Source organism: Hypanus sabinus, chromosome 8, assembly GCF_030144855.1.
Source record: "Hypanus sabinus isolate sHypSab1 chromosome 8, sHypSab1.hap1, whole genome shotgun sequence".
Taxonomy (NCBI): Eukaryota; Metazoa; Chordata; class Chondrichthyes; order Myliobatiformes; family Dasyatidae; genus Hypanus; species Hypanus sabinus.
The window spans coordinates 13,547,602-13,575,524 of record NC_082713.1 but is presented as its reverse complement, the minus strand read 5'-3'; the positions used below and the strand labels follow the sequence as shown (position 1 = coordinate 13,575,524).

General features: G+C 40.9%; 1 protein-coding gene across 2 annotated transcripts in view; it reads left to right on the top strand.

Moving 5' to 3' along the window:
• commd5 (COMM domain containing 5) overlaps positions 1-27,923 on the top strand; it is a 61,643-nt gene that overhangs the window by 32,105 nt on the left and 1,615 nt on the right. Inside the window, exons 7-8 of one of the 2 annotated variants that reach the window (XR_009513484.1) lie at positions 3,335-3,410; positions 26,659-26,853. Coding sequence is in view for 1 of the 2 variants with exons in the window: in XM_059976711.1 (XP_059832694.1) it covers positions 3,335-3,410 (76 nt within the window). In the remaining variant the exon portion in view is untranslated. The remainder of the gene's footprint in view (positions 1-3,334; positions 3,411-26,658; positions 26,854-27,923) is intronic. The other variant, XM_059976711.1, reaches the window with a different exon arrangement.

Sequence of the window (27,923 nt, the reverse complement as noted above, 5' to 3'; positions counted from 1 at the left end):
TCTTAGTCGGGCCTCTACCCTTTGAACTGTTTGGCATGGGTGACCTTGCCAAGAGCCAAAGCATAAAGCCCTGACTCCAGCTCTCTGGGTCATTAGGCATGCAAGCCTCCAAACCACAACAAGGTTGTGGTCCTCTTGGAGGATGAAAAAGCTATACATAAAGAAATACTGACAAGCAACCAGTTAAGGTGTACAATGTAATCATCTTGTACTTCTCTGTGAAGTTGCCTCTCAGCCTCCTTCACTCCAATGTCAAATGGCATATTCAACAGTAAAGTTGCACATAATGAGCAAGCAATAGTGTAATTATTGTTGCATCTTTAAAATTAGCTAATAAAAATACAGTAATACTCAGATAATTGGCACCCTTGGGAATTGGGTGGTTTCAGACTGACTGTCAACACCAGCCTATTGATATTACTGATACCCTAACACACTTTCAAATGTTCCACAGTAGTATTGTAAATTTTCCACGTCAAAAATGTCGTTTCTTGCTTTTGTTGCCGTTGAAGTTGTGCATTAAAGTTGATCTGCATAACTTACCTCTGCCGTGATCTGTTAGTAAGTCCCAATGAACTTGCTTGGAATAAAAACCAAAATAATATCAATGACCTATGATGATGTGAAATTTGTTGTCTTACAGAAGCAGAACACTTGCGAAGGCATAATATTACCATAAATTACAAACTAGTGCAAAAAAATAACGAGATAGTGTTCATGAGTTCATGGGCTGTTCAGAAATCTGATGGTGAAAGGGGAAAAGCTTTTTCTGAATCTTTGAGTATGTGTCTTCAGGCTCCTGTACCTCCTCCCTGATGATATTAGCAAGAAGAAGGCATGTCCAAGATGGGGAGTGTCCTGAGTGATGCATGCCACCTTCTCGAGGCAAACTGGTGCATTGGTACCTCCATACCAGGCTGGATGCAACCAATCAGAATGCTGTCCACTGCACATTTATAGAAGTGACTGTTTTTAAATGAAAATTGACTGAAATAATTGTATGTTAATTTCAGTTTCTGGAAATATCTGAAACATTATTTTCTGTATTTATAAAGTGCAGAAGAACTTAAGGATCAAATAATAAAACTTCATAAAAAATCATGTTTAGCACTGGTAATTACCCAGTGCTTTATTTGTAACTTAAGCCCACTCATGTTTCATTACTGAATTTATAATATAACATTAGAATTTGCAGTAACACAATTTACTGTAGAGGCCAGTGGGTTAGGTAACAAAGTTATCATTCAGTTTGATGATAGTTTGTACTGATAAGCGGAATGTTGGAAGTAGCCATTCAATTCTATCAGCCTGTTCTGCCATTCAGTACCAAATCTACATCCATGCTGCATCATAATCACAGGAGCAGAATTAGGCCGTACAGGCAATCGAGTCTGCTCTACCATTCAATTATGGCTGACTCTCTCTTAATCTTACTCTCCTGCTTTCTTCCTATACCTTACTAATCAACCTTGACTTCAAATAAACTCAATGACTTGGGCTCCACAGCCTCCTGTGGGAATGAATTCCACAGATTCACCACCTTCTGCCTAAAGGAATTCCTCATCTCTGCTTTAAAGGATCATCTTTTATAATTCTGAAGCTGTGCTCTCTGGCCCTAGACCCTCCCAGTATTGGAAGCATCATAGAGTAATAGAAAGTACAACACAATACAGACCCTTTGGCCCATCTAGTCCATGCTGAACCATTTAAACTGCCTAGTCCCATCGACCTGCACCCAGATCATAGCCCTCCATACCCCTCCCATCAATGTACCTTTCCAAACTTCTATTACATGTTGAAATCAAGTGTGCATGCACCACTTGTCTGGCATCTCATTCCACACTTTCATGACCTCTAAGTGAAAAAGTTTCCTTTCATGTTCCCTGTAAAATTCTCACCTTTCTCCCTTAACCCATGACCTCTAGTAGTCCTACCTAACCTCAGTGGAAAAAGCCTGCTTGCATTTACCCTTCCCAGACCCCTCATAATTTTGTATACCTCTATCAAATCTCCCCTCAATCTTCTATGTTCCAAGGAATAAAGTCTTCAAATCTTTCCTTATAAATCAGGTTGTGCAGACCTGGCAAAATTTTGTCTGTACACTTTCATTCTTGTTTACATCTTTCTTGTCAGTAGGTGACCAAAGCTGCACATAATACTCCAAAGTAGGCCTCACAATGTCTTATACAACTTCAACATAACATCCCTTCTCCTGTATTAAGTACTTCAATTTATGAAGGCTAATGTGCCAAGAACTTTCTTTACAACCCTGTCTACTTGTAACATTACTTTCAATGAATTATGTATCTGTATTCCCAGGTCCCTTTATTCTACCACACTCCTCAATGCCCTACCATGCACTATGTAAAACCTCACACTTGTCTGCATTAAATTCAATCTGCCATTCTTCAGCTCATTTTTCCAGCTGCTCCAAATTCACTGCAAGCTCTGATAGTCTTCCTCACTGATCACCTTACCCCCAACATTGATGACGTTGGCAAATTTGCTGATCCAGTTAACCACATTATTATCCAGATCATTGATATGGATGACAAACAACAATGGACCCAGCACCGATCCCTGTGGCTCACCACTAAGTCACATGCCTCCAGTCAGAGAGGCAACCACCTACTACCACACTTTGGCTTCTCCCACAGTCCAGTTCACTGCCTCATCTCGAATGCAGAGTAACTGAACTCTCTTGACTAACCTCCTGTGTGGGACCTTGTCAACATAGACAGCATCCACTGCCTTACCTTCGTCAACTTTCTTGGGAACGTCCTTGGAAAAACTCTGTAAGGTTGCTTAGACACAACCTACCATGTAGAAAGCCATGCTGGCAATCCTTAATCAGTCCATGTCTATCCAAGTACTCTTATATCTGGTCCCTTAGAGTAGCTCTCCACATACACTCTATCTCAGCCTTCCAATATGCTTGACAGCTTTCAGTGAATTTTCCTAAATTCCATCTAGTACAGGCCCAGAGCCAGCAAATGCTCCTCATACATTAACCAAGATCATTCTCATAAATCTGCTTTTATATTTGTAAAATCAAAACTCAACCAAAATCAGCAATGCGGCTGATAGAATCTGTAGACTTTTGGGGGACAGATATCATTTTGTTTTGATGGCACAGGAAGAACATATGGAACCGAGAACAATTCAGCATGGACAGGCGATTTGGCCCACAATGTTGTGCGGAATGAATTAAGCCAGTAACTGAATGCTAACGAAACTAATCCCTGTTGCAGACACAATGTGCATATCCCTCTGTTGTCTGCTTATTTCATTTTTCGTTTTCACTTCACTGCTGACCCTGCCTTTCTGTTTACAGTTCTTTGACCCGTGCTCTGCAGCCGGCTATATTGATGCAGTTAAAGCTGTCAGACGGGACCGCTCATCGCTTTGAAGTGAGTACTTGCAACAGCGGTCGCTTATTTGAATGATTCTAGACACTATGTTCCAGCTGATTTGAGATGATGGCTTGGTCCTCCCCACACAGCCAGTTCCTTGGTAGGTCCGCTGACCCTTTTATACAGCCTTTTGGAGAAACTGCTGAAATACACCCAGAGGCCACTTTACGAAGTACATCTGTACACCTGCACGTTAATGCAAATATCTGATAAACCAATAATAAGACAGCAACTTGATGCATAAAAGCACCCAGAAATGGTCAAGAGCTTCAGTTGTTGTTCAGACCAAACGTCAGAATGGGGAAGAAATGTGATCTCAGTGACTTTGACCATGGGATGATTGTTGGTGCAAGATCAAGTGGTTTGAGTATCTCAGGAACTGGTGATCTCTGGGTTTTTCAGGCCCAACTGTCTGGGCAAGAACGCCTTGTTACTGAGAGGTTAGAGGAAAATGTCTAGGCTGGTTCAGGCTAACAGGAAAGTGACAGGAACTCAAATAACCACGTGTTACAACAGTGAGTACCTCTGAACACAAAACATGTTGAGTCATGAAGAAGATGGACTACAACAGCAGAAGACCATGACTAGTAGCTCATAGGCTACTTTGTCATGTACAGGAAGAGGGGATGGATAGACAGATAAATACTTTATTGATCCCAGAGGAAATTACAGCCTCACAGTAGCATTACAAGTGCACAGATATAAATATTAGAAGTAGAGAGAATAAAAGAAATAAGTTACCACAAACAGTCTAACAGGAGGGGTTTTCATTTCCCCTGCTATAGGTTGACTCATTATAGAGCCTAATGACCGAGGGTAAGAATAGCCTCATATAGTGCTCTTTCGAGCAGCGTAGTAAAAGTGCTCCTCTGTTCAACCAAGGTGGCATGCAGAATGTGAGAAATATTGTCCAGAATTATCAGGATTTTCCATAGGATCCTTTGTTCTAACATAGCCTCCAGTGTGTCCAGTTTGACTCCTTTAACAGAGCCAGCCTTTCTAATCAGTTTATTAAGCCTGTTGATTGTTTTGTAACTTCAGAAATTAAATTGAAAGGAAACATGGGAACCAGGAGATGCTTGTCTATTTCGTTTTACTGGAGTGGGACATGAAAATATGAAGTGATGGCATAATGACGTATGCCATTCACGTACTTTTACTTATAACCCATAATGAATTGTGTAAGCAGGACAGTTCTTCAAAAGGTCTCAACCTGAAACATCGGCTGTACTCTTTTTCATTGATGGAGCCAGGCCTGCTGAGTTCCTCTAACATTTTGTGTGTGTTGCTAAAGATGTTATCACTGTGAAGAAGGATTTCTGATTTTTGTGAGATAACATCATTTGCGACAAGGTTTGTCACTCTGCTTGGCAGGTGAGACTTGCGGCTATGAAACGATCTCAGGTTCTGGGGCCTCCTCCATGGCGGTTCTAGCAGTTGACTCTGGGACTGCAGGAAGTGGTTCTGACAGCTCTGGGCACCTTTCTTCGCCAACAATTGATTCTGTTCTCTTCAAATGTTTGATGCATTGTCTCCATTGTCGTGGCTATCCCTTGAGGTCGAGGATGATGGTCTTCGTTCCGTTGATCTATCACAGAGTGAAGACGCCTGTGCATGTATTTGTTTTACGTGTACTTGATGTTGCACTCCAAGAAGCACACGATACTTCACAAGTCAACCAACTGATTCCAATGGCATGGAAACCACAATGATTGGAGCTGATGGATTTGTTGCAGCCTTCATCTGCCTTCACAGCCACTGAGTTCAAAGTAACCATCCGCCTGTTCCACCGTTGAGGTCTTGGTTGGATTGTTCTTTGTCAGGGACCTCACCCTCAACCTTACTGCCATGGGTGACCCTACCAGGAGCATAGCTCCATACGGCATTGATCTCGGGATCTCAGGACCACACAAGCTTCTCCACCACGACAAGGTGACAATCCACGGAGAAGATGACATCAGACACAATCTCTATTGAGCAGGAGAGTGGTCCAATTCTGTCCATAATCATTCCAAGTACCCACTTATGATCACAGACATCCCACCCTGCAAAAACTCATTTCGGGGAGGTAGCACCATCAATTTGCAGGAGACTCCCGGAACTTCCGGGAGAGGAGGGATGTCTGCAATAGAGTAGATCTTTAGCAGCTAGCCAGCTAGTTTAAATAGCGTTAGCTATGCTAATGAACGAATGACACCTGTTAAACTCACTTCAACATATCTGTTACAGTCATGTAACCCACCATGGGCAATAGAAAAGTCACTGTTGCAAACAGTGCAGCGAGTAACACTGTCATTACTCTTGACCGCTACCGCTATCAAGCAGGGGTACACTTTAGTTTCTCTCTCTCTCTCTCTCTCTCTCTCTCTCTCTCTCTCTCTCTCCCCCTCTCTCCCTCTCTCCCTCTCTCCCTCTCTCCCTCCCTCTCTCCCTCTCTCCCTCTCTCTCTCTCTCTTTTTTTTCCCAGGATATTGTATATAATTTGTGGGCAACAGGGAGCCACTATCAATATGCGGGAGACTCCCGGAACTTCCGGGAGAGTTCGGATGTCTGTGATCACATCTGTAGTCCCTCTTCAGGACTGCTTCTCCAGGAGTGAAATATTGAACCTCCTTGTTGAAGGAGCCCTAAATTTGCCTCAGATCTTTGTCCTGCATACTCTTTCTCAGAGTGAGTTTGAGGAGATCAAGTGTGAGTGCAAGAAGGGATGACCCAGGAACAGCATCACTGGTGAGTTGTTGGTTGTGGAGTGTGCTCCATTCTGATGTGCAGGGATGAGATTGGTGAGCTTCTGATTCAGTGTCAATGTTGTGTGTTCTGCTGACATTGTTCTTTAGATTCTGGATAAACCTTTCCAGCAAGCCACTTGTCACCGGGTGGAACAGTGCAATCGTAATACGTCTCATTCCATCCATTTTCAGGAATGACTGAAACTCTTCCGCAACAAACTGTGGTCTGTTGTCACTCATTAAGTGTTCTGGAACACCAGTCCTTGAGAAGAGTCCTCTCAACACATCAACAGTGTGCGAGTCTATTTGGGAACACTTCTGGCCACTTTGTAGCTGCATCCACTACTACCAGGAAATTTTTGTCCGGCAAACTCCACGCGAGTCCTCTGCCAGGGCAATGCAGGCCATTCCCAGGGATGGGGAGACACTGCTTTTGGCATCTTCTGGACATGTTAGAATCCCAAACAGTGCATGGCAAGATGCTCGATCTGCTGATCTATCCCAGGCCACCAGACAAAGCGTCGAGCCAACCCTTTCATTTTGTCTGCACCTGGATGACTGGCATGTAGATCCTCCAACACTTCAGCTCTCAGCTTGGATGGTACAACAACTCTCAGTTCCCACAAAGACAGCTCACTGCCAAGGGTAAAACTGGAATTTCTGCTGCACATTTCGGCCATTTTGAGTTGCCATGTTGATCTGAGGCAGTGTTGGGTATTTTTTTGTTTCCCTTTGGATCATCTGTGCCTTAATAGAGTGACTTCTGATTCATGTTAGGGAGAATACATAAATAGGAGTGACCCTTTTGTAAATTATTCAGGTATTTCCTTTTCCAAGGGTAAACAGGACACCCCATCAGCATTTCCACGATTAGTCATCCACTTGAATTTGATCTTTTAATTGTTTCCTCCAACAAACAGAGCCAATCTCTGCATTTGTGCTGCTGCTATTAGTGGAATGAAAGTGGACACTAGTGGCTGATGATCAGTAATGAGGGTAAACCCTCTCCCATACAAGTACTGGTTGAAATGTTTTACACTCCAAACCAGACTCAAGGCTTCTCTGTCAATCTGTGTGTAATGTTTAAGGGAATGTGATGCAAAGGCTATGGGGCGTTCACTTCCATCTCTTATAATATGTGACATGACTGCACCTAAACCAAAAGGTGAGGTGTCACAGGCAAGCTTCACTGGACGATGTGGATCACAATGTGTGAGAACGGTGTCTGACGTCACCATTTCCTTTGTCTTTTCACTGTCATTTCTTCCCGAGCTGTAGAAATGAGTTCAAAGGGTGGAGCAGAGTAGCCTTGTTTGGCAGGAACCTGTTATAGTAATTGATAAATCTTAGAAAAGAACACAACTGTGACATATCCTTTGGCCTTGGGACATCCACTACTGCTTGAATTTTCTCAGCACACTTGTGTAATCCTGGTGTGCCAATAGTGTGGCCAAGGCATGCAGATCAGTGCTCAGTTGAATCTTCAATTTGACTTTTTATCTTTTGCTCTTCCCTGTGCAGTCCATTTATTTTTGTCTGCCCAACATTGTCTTTGTATGTGTCTTTCTCAGCTTTAAGCTTTAAAGCTTTCACCTTTAAACCTGCATTGGGCTGGTGTATGTGAGCCCAGCCACAGTGGTAACACGATTTGTTCGGCCAGGCAAGTTTCTGTTTAGATGTTGCAATTTTATTCACACTCACTTTCACTTCTGATGGCAACTCAATTGCATCTCTGTATGTTTCCATTGTTACAGTGGTTTCAACTGCTCTTTTAAAGGTGACTTGTGCTTCAGTTAGGAGCTGCTTTGAATGCTTTCTTGTCAGATACCACAAACTAAACAATCTCTCAGTGCATCATTAATTCCAACACTGAACTGACAATGTTAGGACAATCTCTTCAATTCAGCCACGTGAGATGAAATGGTCTCCCCTTCCTTTTGATTTTGTGTATTAAATCGAAAGTGTTCTGCAATCAACAATGGTTTTGGTTCTAAATGTTACTGCATTACGTTTATGAAATCTGCCAAGCTCATTTTGGCCAGTTTGGTTGGTGCAGTTAAACTCCTAAGCAAGCTGAATGTTTTTCAATGTCTTGTGTTCAGACACACTGGCACTCGCTTCAAATCAGCTATTTCATTTGCTTCAAATACTGCTCAATTCATTCAGTATACATCATTCATCTATATATTAGGCAATCAAATGCGTCAATCTTTTCGATATAGCCAGGCATTTCTGCTTTTTCTTTATTATTATTATCATTATCACCAAGTGCTCACTCTTTTTTTTAAACTTTTTTTTTATTGCATTTTTAAATGGTTACAAAGTAAAGTATGAAAAAACAATGTATATAACCCTTACCCCCTCCCCTTAACCCCTCCCCCCTAACTGCCCTATAGAAAAAAAAGAGAAAGAAAGAAAGAATGCCTGGTTGTTGGAAGATCTCCACATGCTCCATGGAATTCGTAATAACTTTAATATGTATATTTATTTCTTTCCCCTAATAACCAATTGTTTCATCTTCAGAGCATCTATATATTTAATCCTGTCTTTTGTAAATAAGGGCTTCTTTTTATTGGTCCATTAAGCCCATTAACATTAAAACTTAAAAAATTCAATAAATTAGTCACTATTTTTATTTATGTTACTCCAATCTATAATAATACCTAATCTTTCAACTTTCATTGTATCCTGGGAAATCTTTTTAGAAATCTCCATGTTGCTGTGTGTGTCCCCACCAATCATCCAGGCAAAAGAATAGAAGAAAAATAGAAAATAAAGAAAAAAACAAAATACCCCCCTACTAATGTTGTGAAAGAAAAAAAACACAACATTACCCCCCTCTATTGTACGGGTCATGGCAATCGCCATGATTACACACGTGAATCCCGTAGTAACCGATTCAAAGCTTCCCCAGCCCCCCCGCAACATAAAAAGTATATATATATAAAAAAACGTACTATTCTCAATTAATATTTCTAAAATTTTACTTTTCTCCCTTATATCGTCCTTAAATGTCCATCAGTTCCATTTGCTTTCTCTGTCTTCGTCTTTAACCATTACATTTAGAAATCTCTACGTTTAATTAACGAAGAGATGGAAGTTTTTGTGCAAACATCTCCGCATCTTGATAATCAGAAAAAAATCTTTTTCCTTCCTCCAAAAAAATTATCAGTATTGCTGGGTGACGCATTAAAAACTTATAACCTTTTTCCCATAAAGCATTTTTAGCTGGATTAAATTCTTTCTTTCTCTTCAAAAGGTTATAACTTATATCAGGATAAAAAAGAACTGGTTTCTCAGCTATCATCAACGGACCTTTTCTTCTTTTAGCACCCTGGGCAGCCGCCCTCAAAATCTTTTCTTTATCCTGGTACCTTAAACATCTTATCAAAATTGATCGCGGATTTTGATCATCTTGAGATCTTGGTCTTAAGGCTCTGTGCACCCTTTCAATCTCAATTAAAGTTTCTTCTCCCATTTCCAATTTTTCAGGAATCCATTTTTGAAAAAAATTTATTGGGTCTTCTCCTTCGGTACCTTCTTTAAGTCCAACAATTTTAATATTGTTGCGTCTACTAAAATTTTCAAGCTTATCAATTTTTCCCACAAGTTGTTTTCTTTCTGATGTAGCATCATTATCATCTTCCATCCTCTTCATTCTTCCATCCATTTCTTCCATTTTGACGTCCAAATCTGTAATTTTCTTTTCCATTTTTTCCTGTTTCTTTGTCATTTTATCAAACATAGCCTCCATATTTGTTATTTTTTCTTTAATTACTTTTTGGTTACTTTTAATTACTTTTAATGCATTTAATTTATGCATTATTTGCCTCAAAGTCTTTTTTATATTTTCAGAGGAACTTTCATCTTCTTCTTCTCCATCTTCGTCTGATTTTTCCAGAGAGTCCGCCTCTCTCTCAGACTCACTTTCACTGTCGGTTTCAGTCGTTGCTGGGTTTTGTAGTTCTGGTTGCTCTCTTTTGCGCATGCTCGTTCCTTTACGCTTGCGCAGTTCTCGTTGATCTTTTCCTTTAGAAATGGCCGATGCTGCCGCGGTCTCCTTTTCTGTTTCACCGGTGGTGTGTTGTACCTGAGTCCGCGGTTCTTCAGTAGAAGTAGGCCTTGATTCTGTTCCAACTTGAGCGGTCTTCGCGGTAGCAGTTTTCTTCGTCCTCTGTTTATGAGGCATAGCTTAAAACAATCCAAAGTAATTTATAAGTAACCTTAAAAAAGTATTAATTAACTTTTCTTCACAAACATTAATGTATTAACTTTTTTACGGGAGGGCTGGGTTCCAGTGTCTCGATCCTACGTCATCACGTGACGTCCCCCCCCAAGTGCTCACTCTTGATGAACCTATGAATTTTGTCTTGTTTTCTGTCTTTTTTTAACTCAACCATTTATCTTCCTCCCTTTTCCAAAGAAATACGTACAGTGCTTTTTTTAAAACTCGAATGTCTCGCTGCACATCAACGGGTAGTTAGTCGTCTCAGGTTCATTTCAAAACAACCTCTTTACTACCGTTTTGTTTTGTAGCTCCAGAAACCGATCAAAAGAAGAACACAAGATCCCGGGAATAGTTGTGTATTCTTACATCTTCCTCTGTAAGAAGTCTTGTATGTCCTTCCCGTGACCATGTGTGTTTCCTTTGTCCTATGATTAGGCTGGGTTTAAATAGGTGGTTTGCTGATTGGGCCAGAAGGACCTGTTCTGAATAAAAAATAGATTAATAAATATGTAAATACACTCAGAGGCTACTTTATTAAGTACAGGAGGTACCTAATAAAGTGGCGACAGAGTGTACTTCAGAGAATGTGTCACTGTACGACTTATAGTGCTGGTTACAGGAGCACTTTCTATAACAACATGTCCTTGGCATCATGCCTAAATGAAGTGTAGGAGCTGGTTAATATACACCATTGATGCTGTAGATCATTTAGTCCTTCGTGAAATCGATTCAATAGAGCTGTAGAATTTCATTGCACTTGGCTGATCCACTGTTGTCTTTATCCACTGTGGAACACTGAAAGGCATTTCTACAATTCAGAAGGCAGCAACAAAAGGATATGATCAGAGATGGGAAGAAAGCCAAAGCTGTGAGCTTCTTTTTCTTACAAACAAAACTGTTTAACTTTCCTGAAATAAAATAGAATAGAAGGCACTCAGAAACAATGAAGTTGGATTGATAAATGGATGACAGAGGGCTGTGGTCAAGGGGCTATGCAGAAAACTAGTCTAGCATGGACTAGCTGTGGCAAAGGACCTACTTCTATGTTGCATTATGCTTCTGTGATTTTACATACTCAGCTGATAAAGCTACAGCTTTAGAGAGCAAGTCTCACAGAACAGAGATGTCTCAGGTGGGTCAGAACTAATCTGAAACGTAAACTGTTTCTCTGTGGATGCAGTCTGACCTGTTGAATGTTTCAACTAGTTTCGTTTTTTAGAGGGATTTGGCCAAATGCGGACAGACGAGAATCTTTGACGGCATGGACTGATTGGCTGAAGGGCCTGGGCATATTCCTATGCTGTGTGACTCTACAGCATGCAGGTCCCATGATGAATTAAACTTTATAACTCAGCCATTTCAGAAGGCAGCTGAGGGTCAACCCATATTGTGGTTCCAAACATAGGAACATAGGAACAGTCCCTTCAGCCAACTAAATGAGTCCCTATCCTTCCATTTCCCTCACATTCATGTGCCCATCTGAAGTCTCTTAAAAGCCCTAATTTTTCTGCCTTTACCACCACCCCGGGTAGTGCATTTCAGGTACCCTTCACTCTCTTTGTAAATATTTTACACTCAAATCTTTTTTGAACTTACCCTCTCTAACCTTAAGTGCATGCCCTCTGGTATTAGACTTTTAAAACCGGGGAAAAAAACTTATCTATGCTTCTCATAATTTTATAAACCTCTTATCAGATCGGCAGCTCCAGAGAAAGCAACCAAATTTTGTCCAGCCTCTTGTTATAGCACATGCCCACTAATCTAGGGAGCATCCTGTAAACCTCTTCCGCACCGCACCCTCTCCAGAGACTCGACATCCTACCTATAATGGGTCGGCCAGAACTGTATGCAATACTCCAAATGTGGTCTAACTAGAGTTTTATAAAGCTGCGACAAATCTTCCTCACTTTTGAAATTAGTGCCTTGACTAATAAAGGCGAGCATGCCATCTGCCTTCTTAATCACTCTATCAACCTGGGTACTTGCTTTCAGAGAGCTATGAACTTGGTCCCCAAGATCCCTCTGCTCATCAACATTGTTTAGGGTCTGGTGTTACATATAAATCAGACCAGATAAGAAGAGCAGACTTCATTCCCCTGAAGGACACTGGAAGATTTTTTAACTGTGTAGCTTCATAGTCACTATAACTGGTACTAGCAGTTCTTTAAAAATCTGCAGTTTTTTTTAAATCCTGATTTACCTAATTAACTGACAATTAAGTTCCAAATTATTGTGGTGGGATTGGAACTTGGTCAATGGATTACTTGTCAAGGACTCAAAATTATTACTCCAGTAGCTGAATTATTACTCTGTCACTCTCGACAGTGGTGCTTTCTGGATTTCCAGCATCTGCGGAATCTCTTGGGTATATTTAAAGCGGAGGTTGATAAATTCTTGTTTACTAAGGGTGTCAAAGGCTCTGGAGAGAAGGCAGGAGAATGGGGTTGAGAGGGAAAATAAATCAGCCATGGTAAAATGGTGGAGAAGACTCGATGGGCTGAATGGATCAATTACTCTCCTACGTTTTGCGTTGTTGGAAATGCTTCTTAGAGTAATCAAGTCAGAGGAGAATGGCCCACCTAGGCCACGCTAAATTGCTATTCCGCCTAGTCCCATTGACCATAGCTCTTCACACGTCTCCCATCCATGAACTTATTCAAACTTCTTTTAAATGTTGAAATCAAGCCCACATCCAACACTTGCGCTGGCAATTCGTTCCACACTCTCACCACCCTCTGAGTGACAAAGTTCCCCTCATGTTCCTCACAAACATTTTACCTTTCACCATACCTCTTGCTCTAGTCTCAATTAACTTCAGTGGAAAAGCGTGCTTGCATTTACCCTATCTATAACCCTCATAATTTTGAACACCTCGATCAAATCATTCCTCATTCTCTTACACTCCAGGGAATAAATTCCTAACCTTTTCAGCCTTTCCTCAACAGGTCCTTAAGTTCCAGCAGCATCCTTGTAAATTTTCTCTGTACTCTTTTTGATTTTATTGATATCTTTCCTGTAGGTAGGTGGCCAGAACTGCTTCTTGTCAGCATCCTGTAATGACTGCTGATTACAACCCTACTCACAGAGTGCCAGGAACAGTCCTTTAAAGACCGCCATTTCTGCCACATATGCTCAGTGGCCATTTTATTAGGTACACCTGTACCAGGCAGGGTAGTTTGAGTAACTGGGAAAGATCATAAGACCATATAGGAGCAGAAGCAGGCCATTCAGCCCATCAAGTCAGCTCCGCCATTCAGTCATGGGCTGATCCAGTTCTTCCAGTCATCCCCACTTCCCTTCCTTCTCCCCATATCCTTTGATGCCCTGGCTAATCAAGAAACTATCTATCTCTGCCTTAAATGCACCAATGACTTGGCCTCCACAGTCACTCATGGCAACAAATTCCGCAGATTTACCATCCTCTGACTAAAGTAATTTCTCCACATCTCTGTTCTAAATGGACGTCCTTCAATCCTGAAGTTGTGCCCTCTTGTCCTAGACTACACTACCATGGGAAATAACTTTGCCATATCTAATCTGTTCAGGCCTTCTAACATTTGGAATGTTTCTCTGAGATCCTCCCTCATTCTCCTGAACTCCAGGGAATCCAGCACAAGAGCTGCCAGATGTTCCTCATGCGGTAACCCTTTCATTCGTGGAATCATTCTCGTGAATCTTCTCTGAACCCTCTCCAATGTCAGTATATCCTTTCTGAAATAAGGAGCCCAAAACTGCACACAATACTCCCAAGTGTGGTCTCATGAGTGCCTTATAGAGCCTCAACGTCACATCCCTGCTCTTGTATTCTATACCTCTAGAAATGAACGCCAACATTGCATTTGCCTTCTGCACCACTGACTCAACCTGGAGGTTAACCTTTAAGGTATCCAGCACAAGGACTCCAAAGTCCCATTTCATCTCTGCATTTTGAATTCTCTCTCCTTTTAAATAATTATCTGCCCATTTATTTCTTCCACCAAAGTGCATGACCATACACTTTCCAACGTTGTATTTCATTTGTCACTTCTTTGCCCATTCCCCTAAACTATCTAAGTCTCTCTGCAGGTTCTCTGTTTCCTCAACACTACCCACTCCTCCACCTATCTTTGTATCATCGATAGGTGCTGATCTACTGGGATTTTAAGCACAACAGTCTCGAGAGTTTACAGAGAATGGTGCAAGAAACAAAAAAAATCCAGTGAGTTGCAGTTCTGTGAGCGAAAATGCCTTGTTAATGAGAGAGGTCAGAGGAGAATGGTCAGACTGAATTACAACAGTGGCATGCAGAAGAGCATCTTTGAACACACAAAACCTCAAACCTTGAAGCGGATGGGCTTCAGCAGCATATGATCACACTGGGTACCACTCCTGTACCTAATAAAGAGGCCACTAAGATATGTAAGACTTATCCAGCCTAAAAATACAACAAGGAATAGAAATATAGCATACCTACATGTAGAGAAAGATGTACAGTACTGTGCAAAAGCCTTAGGCACATATATATTGCTAGGATATCAAAGACTTCTGCACAGTACCGTATTTGTCAATGTGAAGAGGAGATCAAGCTTGTAAATGTGGTGGGAGCAAAGGATGTTGGGAATAGTGAGGATGGAGTGCCATGGGAGGGGTGTGGGACAGGTGGCAGAGACATAATGTCTGGTGGACGTTGGCTTGGTTATAGACATACTCAACCCTGAAGCACCAGGCAAAGTCATTTGATTCCAAACAGTTGGTCTATTTATCATTACAGAACGTCTCTCTGGTGCTTTCCACTCCCTCCTCTCTCCTTTCTCTAATCATGATTCCCCCTCCCTGCCCTTTTCCCACTCTCAGTCCACAATAGTGACCCATATCAGAATCAAGTTTATATGTCATGATTTTTTTTTTTGCGGTACCAGTACAGTGCAAAAGTCTAGCTATATAAATATATATGTGTGTGTGTGTGTGTGCCTAAGATTTTTGCACAGTACTATAGGGACCTTCTGACAGGTTGACTTCAGCTTTTGAGATTTTTAATTTGTTTTATCAAGGGTTAAAAGAACTGAAGGTCTGTGCCAATACGTACATTGCTAGGATACAACCTGGGCTTTTGGTGTACTGTTGGTGTTAGGTGTTTGCACAGCGACTGAGTGATCTGCCTGTAGCTTGAGTTACCCAATGAACACTGAGGGTGGTCAGTGTTGAAAATGAATAGTAATTAGAACTTGAGACGCATAAAACTTATATAAGGATGAATTGCTGCCAGTTGTAGACTTTATATAACCATTTGGTCTGCTGCCATTGCTGTACTGACTGCTATTAAAGGCAACAAAGTGAAAGGAGAATAATTTTAAATTTGTGGCATAAACATTGCATTGGGATGCGAGTTTTTGCCCATTAAGAGATCTGTAAAGACTCCAAATTGGACCTTTACAGTACTTTCTTGGTACCTCAACTATTCTCAATCCTTCGTGATTCTAATCTCATCAAAAACTCTGGTGTCAATATCCTATCTCAAACCAAGTTCATTCCTCTTCAGATTTATTTGGGCTCTTAATGACCTTCCATCTCAAGTTCAACATTCTTCACATGTTTAAATCTATTCACGGCATCGTTTCTCCTGCCATTTGTAAATTTTTCCAGAATATAATGGCTGCAAGTTCTCCCGAGTCTTTTATTTTGTTATTTTTGTTCCTTATCTAATGTTGCATCCCAGTCTCATTAGCTTTTAATGACTTGTTCTGATACTGTGCTGGTTCGACATTTTTCATATAAAAGCTAAACAAAATTCTTTAATCTTACACATCTGCATTCTTTTTAATACACATTGAATACAAATGCCAGTTAATAACCTTAAGTTAGTGGTTGGTCCCGCGCCTTCAGTGTTCTAGGCCCAGTATCAATGACTGTTTAATTATATTTTCAAAGAAAAATTAATCTTTAAAGTGAAATAAAGTATTTTCATTAAACTCAGAAATGAGAAAGAGGGACATCACAACTGATTGAGTTCATCTTTTGAGTTTTGGTCTATTTGGTCAAGCATTAGAAACTGAAGATCTGTGCTAATAAATACATTGATAGGATATATACGAGGCAGTTCGTATACTGTTGGAGTTAGACTTTGGCACAGTCACTGTTTCATCTGCCTGTAGTTTGAGTTACCCAATAAATGCTGGGTGTGGTCAGTGTTGAAAATGAATGGTAATTACAATTTGAGAAATATAAAGGTTATATAATGATGAATTTTTGCCAGTTTTAGACCTTATGTAACATTTGGTCGACTGCATTTCAGAGCACTCTGATACCTCTGCCATTATGACCTGTGAACAAGTCTCTTCTGCAGCACAAAAGCAGTGTTAAATGTTTAAAAATTAGCAGTTTTTGTTACATTTACATTGAAATATGCAGTGAACTGTGCCGTTTGTGTCAATGACCAACACATTCTGAAGGTGTGCTGGGGGTAGACGGCAAGTGTCACCTGTTTCTCACAATTTATTAACCCTAACCCCTATGTCTTTGGAATGTGAGAGGGAGCCAGAGTACCCGGAGGAAACCCATGAAATAATGGGGAGGATGTACTAAGTTACAGACAGCAGCAGGAATTGAAGCTGATCACAATCGCTGGCACTGTAAAGCATCATACAAACCTTCATGCTGGTGTCATGGTTGTGTATTTGCAGAAGAAGATGGTGGTGACCTGTCCTGGGGTCACCATGTAAGTGCAATTAGGAAGAAAGCATGGCAGTGCCTCTACTTCCTTAGGAGATTGCAAAGATTCAGCGTGACACCTACAACTTTGCCAAACTGCTATACATGTGGAGTGGAGAGTATATTGACTGGCTGCATCACAGCCTGGTAGGCAAGCACCAATACCCTTCTACAGAAAATCCTATAAAAAGTAGTGGATGTGGCCCAGTCCCTCACAGGTAAAGTCCTCCCCACCACTGCACACATCCTTCATGAGACACCATCTCAGGAAAGTAGTATCCATCATTAGGGACCCAGTACCACGCAGATCATGCTCTCTTCTCACTGCTGCCATCAGGAAGAAGGTACCTGAGCCTCAGGATTCGCATCACCAGGTTCAGGAACAGTTATTACCCCTCAAACATCAGGCTCTTGAACCAAAGGTGATTTAACTTGACTCACCCAATCTCTCTCTCTCTCTCTCTCTCTCTCTCTCTCTCTCTCTCTCTCTCTCTCTCTCTCTTTATTATTATTTCTCTCAAATTCTTAGGGTTGTATGAGGTGATATATCTGTACTTTGATAATAAATTTACTTTGAATCTTTTGGACTTGGTTGAGTATCTACAAACTGTTCCATTCCTTGACCTATTATACTGTGCCAATCCAATTAGATTTAAAGCATGTTAGATTTACTGAACTCCTCCAACTTGTAGAAAATTTCTGCCTTGACATAATTCTCTTTATAATTTATTGTAAAAATTTGCATAAGTATGTAACTATCTGACTTGGCAAACAGTGCAAATTTGGCAGATACAATCTTGCTTCCATTAAGTGTCCAAAATATTTGTCACTCTAAGTCGAGAAATGATTGTTTGATGTGTGTTCAAAACACTACTCGATCAACTTGAAGCCGAGGTCACTTCAATAAAGTTGCTATGATAATCCCATACCAATACAAAGATCAGAACAAACTTTTGCCCACAGTGTAGCTACAATGTAATATCAAAGTAGATTCCTTTCTCAGCAAACTTCAATATGCAGAAAAATATCACACATCAAGATGTATGGTTTAATCTTAAATGTCATAGAATATTATTGCACAGTACAAGCCCTTTATCCCATGATGCTTGCTGACCCTTTGACCTACTCCAAGATCAATCTTACCCGTTCCGCCCACATAGCCCTCCATTTTCTCTCTCATCCATGTGCCTCAGAGTCTTTAGGTGGCATAAGGCTCATAGAGTCTCAAAGTAGCATAACAATTGGTATAATGCTATTACAACATCAGTGAAATGGGTTCAATTCCTGTCACTATCTGTGAGGAGTTGGTATGTTCTCCCCATGACTGTGTGTGTTTCCTCTGGGTGCTCCGGTTTCCTCTCACATTCCAAAGACGTGCAGGTTAGTAGGTTATTGGTTACGTGGGAAAATGGAGATACCTCTTCCTGCCATATTAGGGAGAGAGAGAACCTGTGGTATGTCGAATAGTGGGTGAAACATGGAAGTCATTGGGGTAACCACAAGTCTGTGTCTTTGCTATTGCTTTGATGACACTTGTGCTCGTTGGTGATGCCAGTGCTTTTCTTTGCAGGTGGAGGAGGGGGGGTGATTGTGCTTGCTGCCGCTTATGCATGGGAGGGGGGAGCTGGGGTGGACTTTGGGGTTCTAACATTTAACAGTCGTTCATTCTTTGGGGCACTCCTCTGTTTTCATGGATAGTTGCGAAGAAAAAGCATTTCAGGTTGTATATTGTATATATTTCTCTGACATTAAATTGTGCCTTTGAACCTTTCATCTTTCTCTTCTTAATATCAGTGGCATCTGATTTTCCCTGTGCCTCAATGTTGCTCCAAACTCCTGATATGCAGTATATTGTACGTTAATCTCTTCCTTGAAGCTATACTTTCAAAGACTGATGAAGGACTGGCTATTACTTTTAAAACAAAAGTTCTTGGAATTTTCCCCAGAGCCATCTTCCATTTTTTATAAGTCTCTGGGAGCATTGAGTGTTAATAGTTGGCCAAATTAATCTGGTATGGAATGAGTCGTAACAGAAGTATTTCTTTCATGTATTTTAGAATTGGCATCTCCAAATTTGTTTTAACTTTAAATATTTACCACCAAGCTCATTGAGACTTGTCATGTCCAGTCTGGAGCAGCTCACTCTCCAGACACTCAGCTCTCATCAATGGCTCTGAGTAGCTGTCTGCATGTGATGGGGGCTGCTCCCTGGTACAGTGCTTCCACAGGTGGGCTAAACCACGCGAGGACGGCCGGCAAACCGCACCCTGATGGGATGGAGGCACGTCAGTTCCGGCAAGCTGAGCAGATGGGATCTACAGTGAGATCCAAACGGCAGAAAGGTGGTTCTACAACACTCCATGTGGAGCGAAGAGCCAGACGAAGCACAGCAAAGTCATGGTCATCCACTGCAACCAAGGAAGACCCCAGTTGTGATGACTTTTCATACTACTGGACCCACACTTCTGAGGTCAAGAGAGTGGAATTGTCTCAGTGGCTTTTCCACTTTGTAAATTCTCTTGCCCTGATTTCCCGGCATCATCGGATATGAAGAACAACCACCAACAAGCTGAAGGAGCAGCTTCCAGCCTGCTGTAATAAAGTTCAAAGTAAATTTAACATCAAGGTACATATATGTCACCATATTCATTTTCTTGCAGGCATATTCAGTAAATCTATAATAGCATCAATGAAAGACTGGACCAACTTGGAAGTTTAACCACTTGTACAAAAGACAACAAACTGTGCAAATACAAAAAGAAAGAAATAATAATAGTAAATACATAAGTTATAAATATTGTGAACATGAGCCAAAGAGTCCTTCAAAGTGAGTCTATAGGTTGTGGGAGCATCTCAGTGATGGAGTGAGTGAAGTTATCACCTTTGGTTCAAGAGCCTGATGCTTGAGGGGTAGCAACTGTTCCTGGACCTGGTGATGTGAACCCTGAGGCTCCTGTCCCTTCTTCCTGATGGCAGCAGTGAGAAGAGAGCATGACATGGGTGGTGGGAGTTCCTGATGATGGATGCTGCTTTCCTGCGACAGCGCTCCGTGTAGATGTGTACAACGATGGCAACGGCTTTAGCCATGATGGACTGGGCCGTATCCATTACTTTTTGTAGGAATTTCCATTGATAGGCATTGGTGTTTCCATACCAGGATGTGGTGAAACCAGTCAATCTACTCTCTACCAAACGTCTATAAAAGTTGTTAAATAAAACTGTTAAATAGTCCACTAGTATGATAAGATGTATACTTGACCTCACAATCTACCTCGTTATAATCTTGCACCTTTTTGTCCGTCTTCCCTGCACTTATAACACGTTATTCTTATTTCAAAGCACTGATGTGATGAAGTAATCTGTAGCTCAATACATGTGACAATAATAAACCAATTTACACCCTCAGCACATGTGAAGGCCAGCTAAATGGTCTTCAGATTAAACCAATTTACTTTATTTGTCATATGTAGACATACAGTGAAATGCACTGTTTGCGTCAAAGACCGCCACAGTCCGAGGATGTGCTGGGGACAGTCTGCAACCTTACACACTGATGTTGGTTTATTTTTGGATCTGTACGAAATACAGTGAAAAGCGTTTGTTTGCATGCGATACATAAGTACATCAAGACCATAAGTGAAAGGAGCAGAATTAGGCCATTCGGCCTATTGATGCAGCTCTGCTGTTCCAACATGGCTGATACATTGTCCTTTTTGACCCCATTCTCCCCATAACCTTTGATGCCCTGACAAATTAAGTACCTACCACCTTCCCCTTTAAATATACACAATAACTTGATCTCCACAGCCGTTTGTGGCAGTGTATTTCACAGATTCTCCACCCTTTGGCTAAAGAAATTCCTCCTCATCTCTGTTCTAAAGGGAGGTCCTTGTATTCTGAGGTTGTGCCCTCTGATTTGCGGTAGTAAGATAAACAGACTGTAGTATAAAGTTGTTACAGAGAGTGTAGTGCAATCAGACTGATAATGTGCAAGAACCATTGCAAGGAAGAATGGAAGATCAAGAATGCATATGTTAGCTCATCTCAGAGTCTAATATTAGCAGAATAGAAGCTATTCTGAGCCTGGTGGTACGTGCTGTCTGGTTTTTGTATCTTCTGTTCAACGGGAGAGGAGAGAAACAAGAGTGACTAGTCCAAGATGGGAGGTTGGTCTGCGTCCACAATTCTCCAGGATTTCTCGTGGTCTTGGACAACAGTGGTGAATGGCATTCTACTTATTGCTTCTTTATCATTAATATTATCCATCCTTATACATGGTGAGCATGCTTCGTTGGCACTGGAATGTGTGCCGAAACTTACCGGCTGCCCCCAGCGCATCCTTAGTCATTGTTCCTTCTAATTTTCTTTTACACCTGTATGGACCAACCATTGCTCTGAGCAAGAGATTTTCGCACGGCCTGAAAACTATCTGGCACGTTAAATGCTTTGTTTTTGTAATATGCATACTATGAATATTCAGAATGAAAATTTAAGTCACACACTTTTTATTTTAAAGTAATTATTAATTGAAGGTTGTAATGAAATACAGTACAACAAAAAAAACTTTCAAGTTTTGTAAACTTTTTCTAGCTGCACCCAATTCCAGCTGTGCAACAACAAACGCTTTGTGCGCAGAAGCATTTCAGTTACTGCGTAGCTTAGAGGGAACAACGTCCTTAGGTTGTGTTGTTTGTTAACGCAAGCGACGCATTTCATTGGATGTGTTGATGTGCATGCAATAAATAAATCTGAATATATTTCTTGGCTCAGTGTAGATCTTATATTCCAGCTAAGATTATAGCTAACATTTAGTCACCACATTGAACAATTGATCATATCTGTCATCTGACAGGAAAATAAACTATAAATAAGATATTATCACAGATTTAAAGGATCGCAACTTTGCAAGCTTAACAGGTTTAGTTTCTTCCTCGTGAGCTGGAGTAACGCTACATTGGGCTCCTGCAGTTATCAGGAGCTCAGGGAGTCGTCTGACTCAATTGTAAGTGTAACACACACTCCTCAACGTCCAAACCACCGGTCTTGGAGATGAATATATCTCCTGTTCCTGGCTCCTCATCGCTCATTAGAGCTGCCTGCCTGCTGAATCTTTTCCACAGAATTTCTCTGCATAAAGATTGGCTCTTAATCTCCATTTTACACATTTTTCTGCAAGCAGTCCTCGAGTCCTCACACGTACTAAAGGCTTATTGAGCATTGCATAGTTGTTCTTCAATAACCATTGCAGTGATTGTATTCTGTTGCTAATCTGAATATAAATAATTGTGTGATTACAATTGAGTGCTACTCTTGTAAACATGAAGCAATCATTCACTGATTGGTACTCTTCCTACACCTAGGTTTGATCGTAACAATATAAAGGTCAAAATGTATTCCTTGTTTGTACCAAACATGCATTGTAAAATCTACGCCTGTGGAACTCTGCCTCTGAGATTCAGTCCTGTTGTTTTCAAATTTCAGAAGAGGTCAACCTGTTTATTTAGAGTGCACTTCATTGGCCAAATTCTTCTCCTTTGCCGTTTCTTCCCCCTCCGCCATCAGATTACTGAATATACAATGAGTCCATGAACACTCATCATCATCATTATTACGTGCCATGTCGACCATTATTGTTCTTGACAAATTTTTCTAGAAAAGTGGTTTGCCATTGTCTTCTTCTGAGCAGTGTGTTTACACGACAGGTGACCCCCGCCACTATCAATACTCTTCAGTATCTGCCTTGTGTTAAAGGTCACATAGCCAAGTATTGTGATGTACACCAGCTGCTCATACGACCATCCACCACCTGCTCCCATGGTTTCATGTGACCCTGATCGGAGGGGCTAAGCAGGTGCTACACCTTGCTCAAGGGTGACCTACAGGCTAGTGGAGGAAAGGAGCGCCTTACACCTCCTTTGGTAGAGATGTACCTCCATCCTGTTACTCAAATGAACACTAGCTGAATATTTATTTTTTCTTCTCTTTTTGCACTAGTTATTTAATTTAACTTTCTTTTCTTTATATACTTGTAATTCATAGATATTATTATTGCAATGTACAGCTTCCACAAAACAACAAACTTCATGATATATATGCCAATGCCAATTTCCACTTGGCATGATTAACGTATTATTAAATTATTTATGGTTTTATATTGACAAACAATAAACAGTAGGTGCAGGAGTAGGCCATTCGGCCCTTCTAGCCTGCACTGCCATTTGCTGTGATCATGGCTGATCATAAACAATCAGTACCCCATTCCTGCCCTCTCCCCATATCCCTTGACCCCGCTATCTGTAAGAGCTGTATCTAACTCTCTCTTGAATGCATCCAGAGGCTTGGCCTCCACTGCTTTCTGGGGCAGAGCATCCCACATATCCACCACTCTCTGGGTGAAAAAGTTTTTCTGCATCTCTGTTCTAAATGGCCTACCCCTTATTCTTAAACAGTGGCTTCTAGTTCTGGACTCATCCATCAGTGGGAACATGCTTCCTGCCTCTAGCATGTCAAATCCCTTAATAATCTTATATTTTTCAATCAGATCCCCTCTCATCCTTCTAAATTCCAGTGTATTGCTATATTGCTTCACTATTCTTGGTTGGTACGGCTGTAACGAAACCCAGTTTCCCTCGGGGTCAATAAAATATGTCTGTCTGTCTGATATTAAATCTAATTCTGATTCTTTAAAGCAGTTGGTACAACCTATCACTAAGAACTTTAATAGTTAGGGAAGAAGAGACACTATTTCTCCTCATCTAAGACTTCCTGTGCTCCCTCAGACTATATTTGGCTTCTTGTAAACCAAAACATGTGCATTTGAAGAGAATCCATGGACTTAAATCATCTCTACTGTTAAATGGTTTCATTGACAATGCAAGTAGTTCCCAGAATTGGATTTGCAATTTTTTCTAAATTTAAATTTTTATTTAGGGATTCAGCACAGTAGCAGATCCTTATTGTTCAACATGACTGTATTGCTTAAGTACACCCATGTGAATAATTAACTGATCTTGGAATGTGGGAGAAAACTAGAGAACCCAGAGGAAATGCATGTGGTCACGGGGAGAATGTACAGGATAAACTTCTTACAGACAGGGGTGGAATTGAACCCTGATCATTGGTGCTGTAATGGTGTTACACTGACGTCTACATTACCGGGCTGCCCCAAACGTTGGAAAACAATTGCATTTCTGTTCCCTTTTTACTGCCAACAAAACCAGAAAGCAAGTGGCATTAGTTTATGTTGCATATACAAACACGTGCTGAGACTTCACAAGGCATTGGTCAGACAAGAGAACTGTGAGCAGTTCTGGCTTTCACATAATACGTCTCAGCAGGAGTATAATCTCAGTGCCTCCACTGAGTTTTTCTCCAAAGACTTTATCTCTGATATCTGTGAAGTTCGGAATCAGAACTTACACAATGAGAGCGGTAGATGGAAATGTGAAAATTCCTTCATCGACAGAGCAAATTCAACAGGCAACAAGCTCAAATGCAGGAGGAACTCAGCGGTTCAGGAGGTACCTATGAAAAGGAATAAAGAGTCTACGTTTCTGGCTGAGACCCTTCATCAAGACCATCACCTGTCATTTTTATGTCTCTCACAGCAAACGTGGAATCTACATGGTATCAGCAGGTCAAGCTCTCAGCCCGAAACGTCAGCACTTTATTCCTTTCCATGGATACTGCCTGACTACTGAGTTCTTCCAGCATTCTGTGTGTGTTGTTCTGGATTTCCAGCGTCTGCAGAGTATCTTGTGTTTACAACTGCTTACTCTCCGCTTCAGGTGCACGGACGGTCTAGGGCCATTTACTCCTGTCATCCCCAACATAAAGATTAATCAATATATTTTGGTAGCATTTTCCAAGTGTGCTCCTTTGTGCTATTGTTGAGACATGGAAGCTAGGAGTTAACAGAATAGAAATTATTTTCTTTAGGGTCAAAGAATCCCCATACCTCCTATTTCTTCAAAAACTTTTATTGAAAATGTGCATGCCAAAGATATACTCGATTGATGAGGTACACCTGTTCACCATGTTAATGCAAATATTCAATCAGTCAATGATCTGGTAGCAACTCAATATATAAAAACATGAAGATATGGTTCAGAATGGGGAATAAATATGATCTAAGTGACTTTTACCATTGAATGACTGCTAGTGCCAGGTGGAGTGGTTTAAGTATCTTAGAAACTGCTGATCTGCCGGGATTTTCATGCACAATGGTCTCTACAGTTCACAAAGAATGGTGTAAAAAACAAAAATAAAATCCAGTGGACAGCAGTACTGTGTCAAACGCACGTTGTTAGTGAGAGAAGTCAGAGGAGAGTGGTCAGACTTGTCAAGGTGGCGGGAGGGTGACAGTGACTGAAATAACCACATGTTACAACCGTGGTGTGTGGAAGAGCATCTCTGAACACACAACACATCAGAACTTTGAAGTGAGTGCTGCTACAGCAGCAGAAGACTGTGTACCTTATAAAGTGGCCACTGGACTTCCAAACAGTAGAATATTGAAGTAGATCTTCAAGGAGCAGCATCCTCAAAAAGGCAGCATCCATCATTAAGGACTCCCATCAACCAGGATATGCCCTCTTCTCATTGTTACCATCAGGAAGGAGGTACAGGAGCCTGAAGGCACACACTCAGTGATTCAGGAATTGTTTCTTCCCCTCTGCTATCAGATTTCTGATTGGACATCGAACCCATGAACACTATCTCACTACTAGTTTTGGACAACTTATTTAATTTAATATATATATATATTTACTGTAATTGACAGTTATTATTATGTATTGCATTGTACTGCTGCCGCAAAACAACAAATTTCACAACATATGCTGGTGAAATTAGAAGTGATTCTGATTCTGAACACAGTTGAAATCAGCCATCCACACGAATGGTTGCTCCATTTTACTCAGCCTAACTCTGTTAACAATAGCTTTGTTCTCCCACATGTTTATCTCACTTATATTTAAAAGCATACATGGTATATGCTTTAGCAAGTGCAACACACTGATGATTGTCTGGGTCAAGGGGTTTCTCCTAACTGCCCTGCAGGATTTATTTATGATGATATCAATTTAATGATCTGGCTCTAATCTCCTGTTCAAAAAAAATTCATTTCATTGAGTCACTTCTATTGGTCCTGTTTTATTTCCAGAGCAATGGCCCACTGCCTGTTCAAGTCTCCTGATGTCTATTATCAAGGTACATAAATGTCGCCTTATACAACCCTGAGGTTCATTTTTTTTTGTGGGCATACTTAATCACAACAGAATCAATGAAAGGCTGCCCAACTTGGACGTTCAACCAGAGTGCAGAAGAGAACAAACTGGAATTACAAAAGGAAAGGAATAAATAAATAAATAGATTACATGTTGCAGATTGCAGTGATAGTAATTCAAAAGAGGAATATTTAGAAGTATTGTCCGCAGACCACAGAACGTCACTGTGGTTCACAGGCACCATTTTTAACAGTTTATTTAGTTCTTCTGTTTAGAGATACAGCTTGATAACAGGCCCTTCTGGCCCAATGAAACCATGGCACCTAATTACATCCATGTGACTAATTAACCTACTAACCCATATGCCTTTGCAGTATGGGAGGAAACTGGAGCAACTGGAGGAAACCCACGCAGTCACGGGGAGAACATACAAACGCCTTACAGACAGCAGCAGGAATACATCCCAGGTTGCTGGCATTGTAATGGTGTTAAGATAACCGCTATGTTACCGTGCTCCTTGTAGTGGCAAAAGGAACTGCTAACATTCCAGGTTGAAACCCTGATGTCAGGTACTGTATGATCATGCACTTTGATAGTGAAAATGAAAGGTTGACTATTTTCAAAATAGAATATACAAAAAACTGAGGTGCAAATGGACTTAGAAGTGCAGGATTCCTTAAAGGTTTATTTGCAGGGTGAGTCTGTGGTGACGAAGGAAAATGCAATATTAGCATTAATATCAAGAGGACTAGAATATAAAAGCAAGAATGTAATGTTGAAACTTTATAAAACATAGAGTAGATGTGGAGAGGATGTTTTCGATGGTGGAAGAGTCTAAGACCAGAGGACACAGAACAGAGGGATGCCCTTTTAGAATGGAAATGAGGCGGAATTTCTTTAGCTAGAGTGGTGAACCTGCGGAATACTTTGCCACAGGCAGCTGTGGAGGCCAGGTCTTTATGTATGCTTAAGGCAGAGGTTGATAGATGTTGGTCTGGACATGAAGGGCTATGGGGAGAAGGCAAATGTTGGGGCTGAGAGAAAAATTGGATCAGCCATGATGAAATGACCTGATGGGCCAAATGGCCTAATTCTGCTCCTATACCTTATGGTCTTAAGTCTGATGCAGGGTTTCAATCTAAAACATCAACAATTCCTTTCCTTCACAGAAACTGTTCATTGAAACTGGTTTGGGGATGGGTCTCGTCAAGGTATGCCTACCCTGAAGAAGTTTAAATCCATATATAAAACATCAACTGTTAACTCCTTTCCATAGGTACTACCTAACCTGCTGAGTTCCTTATGTATTTTGTGTTTCATGCTCTGGATTTCCAGCATCTTCTGAATCTCTCGTGTTTATGATTTGCTGCTCCATTGCAAAGTCTCTTCAAGAGATGCCTACCCTAAAGATGTTTAAATCTTCAGTTCTGATGAAGGGTCTTGGCCTGAAACATCGACTATTCATTCTTTTCCATAGGTGCTGGCTGACCTGCTAGGTTGTATGTCTCTGTTCTTTAGTTTTGGAGATAACTCGGGACAAGAGGTTTCAGGGAAGATCTGTAATTATAAAAGTACTAGAAATCCAAAAATAAAATCGGAAAATAGTGGAAATCTCATTCTACGAATCAATGAAAAACTG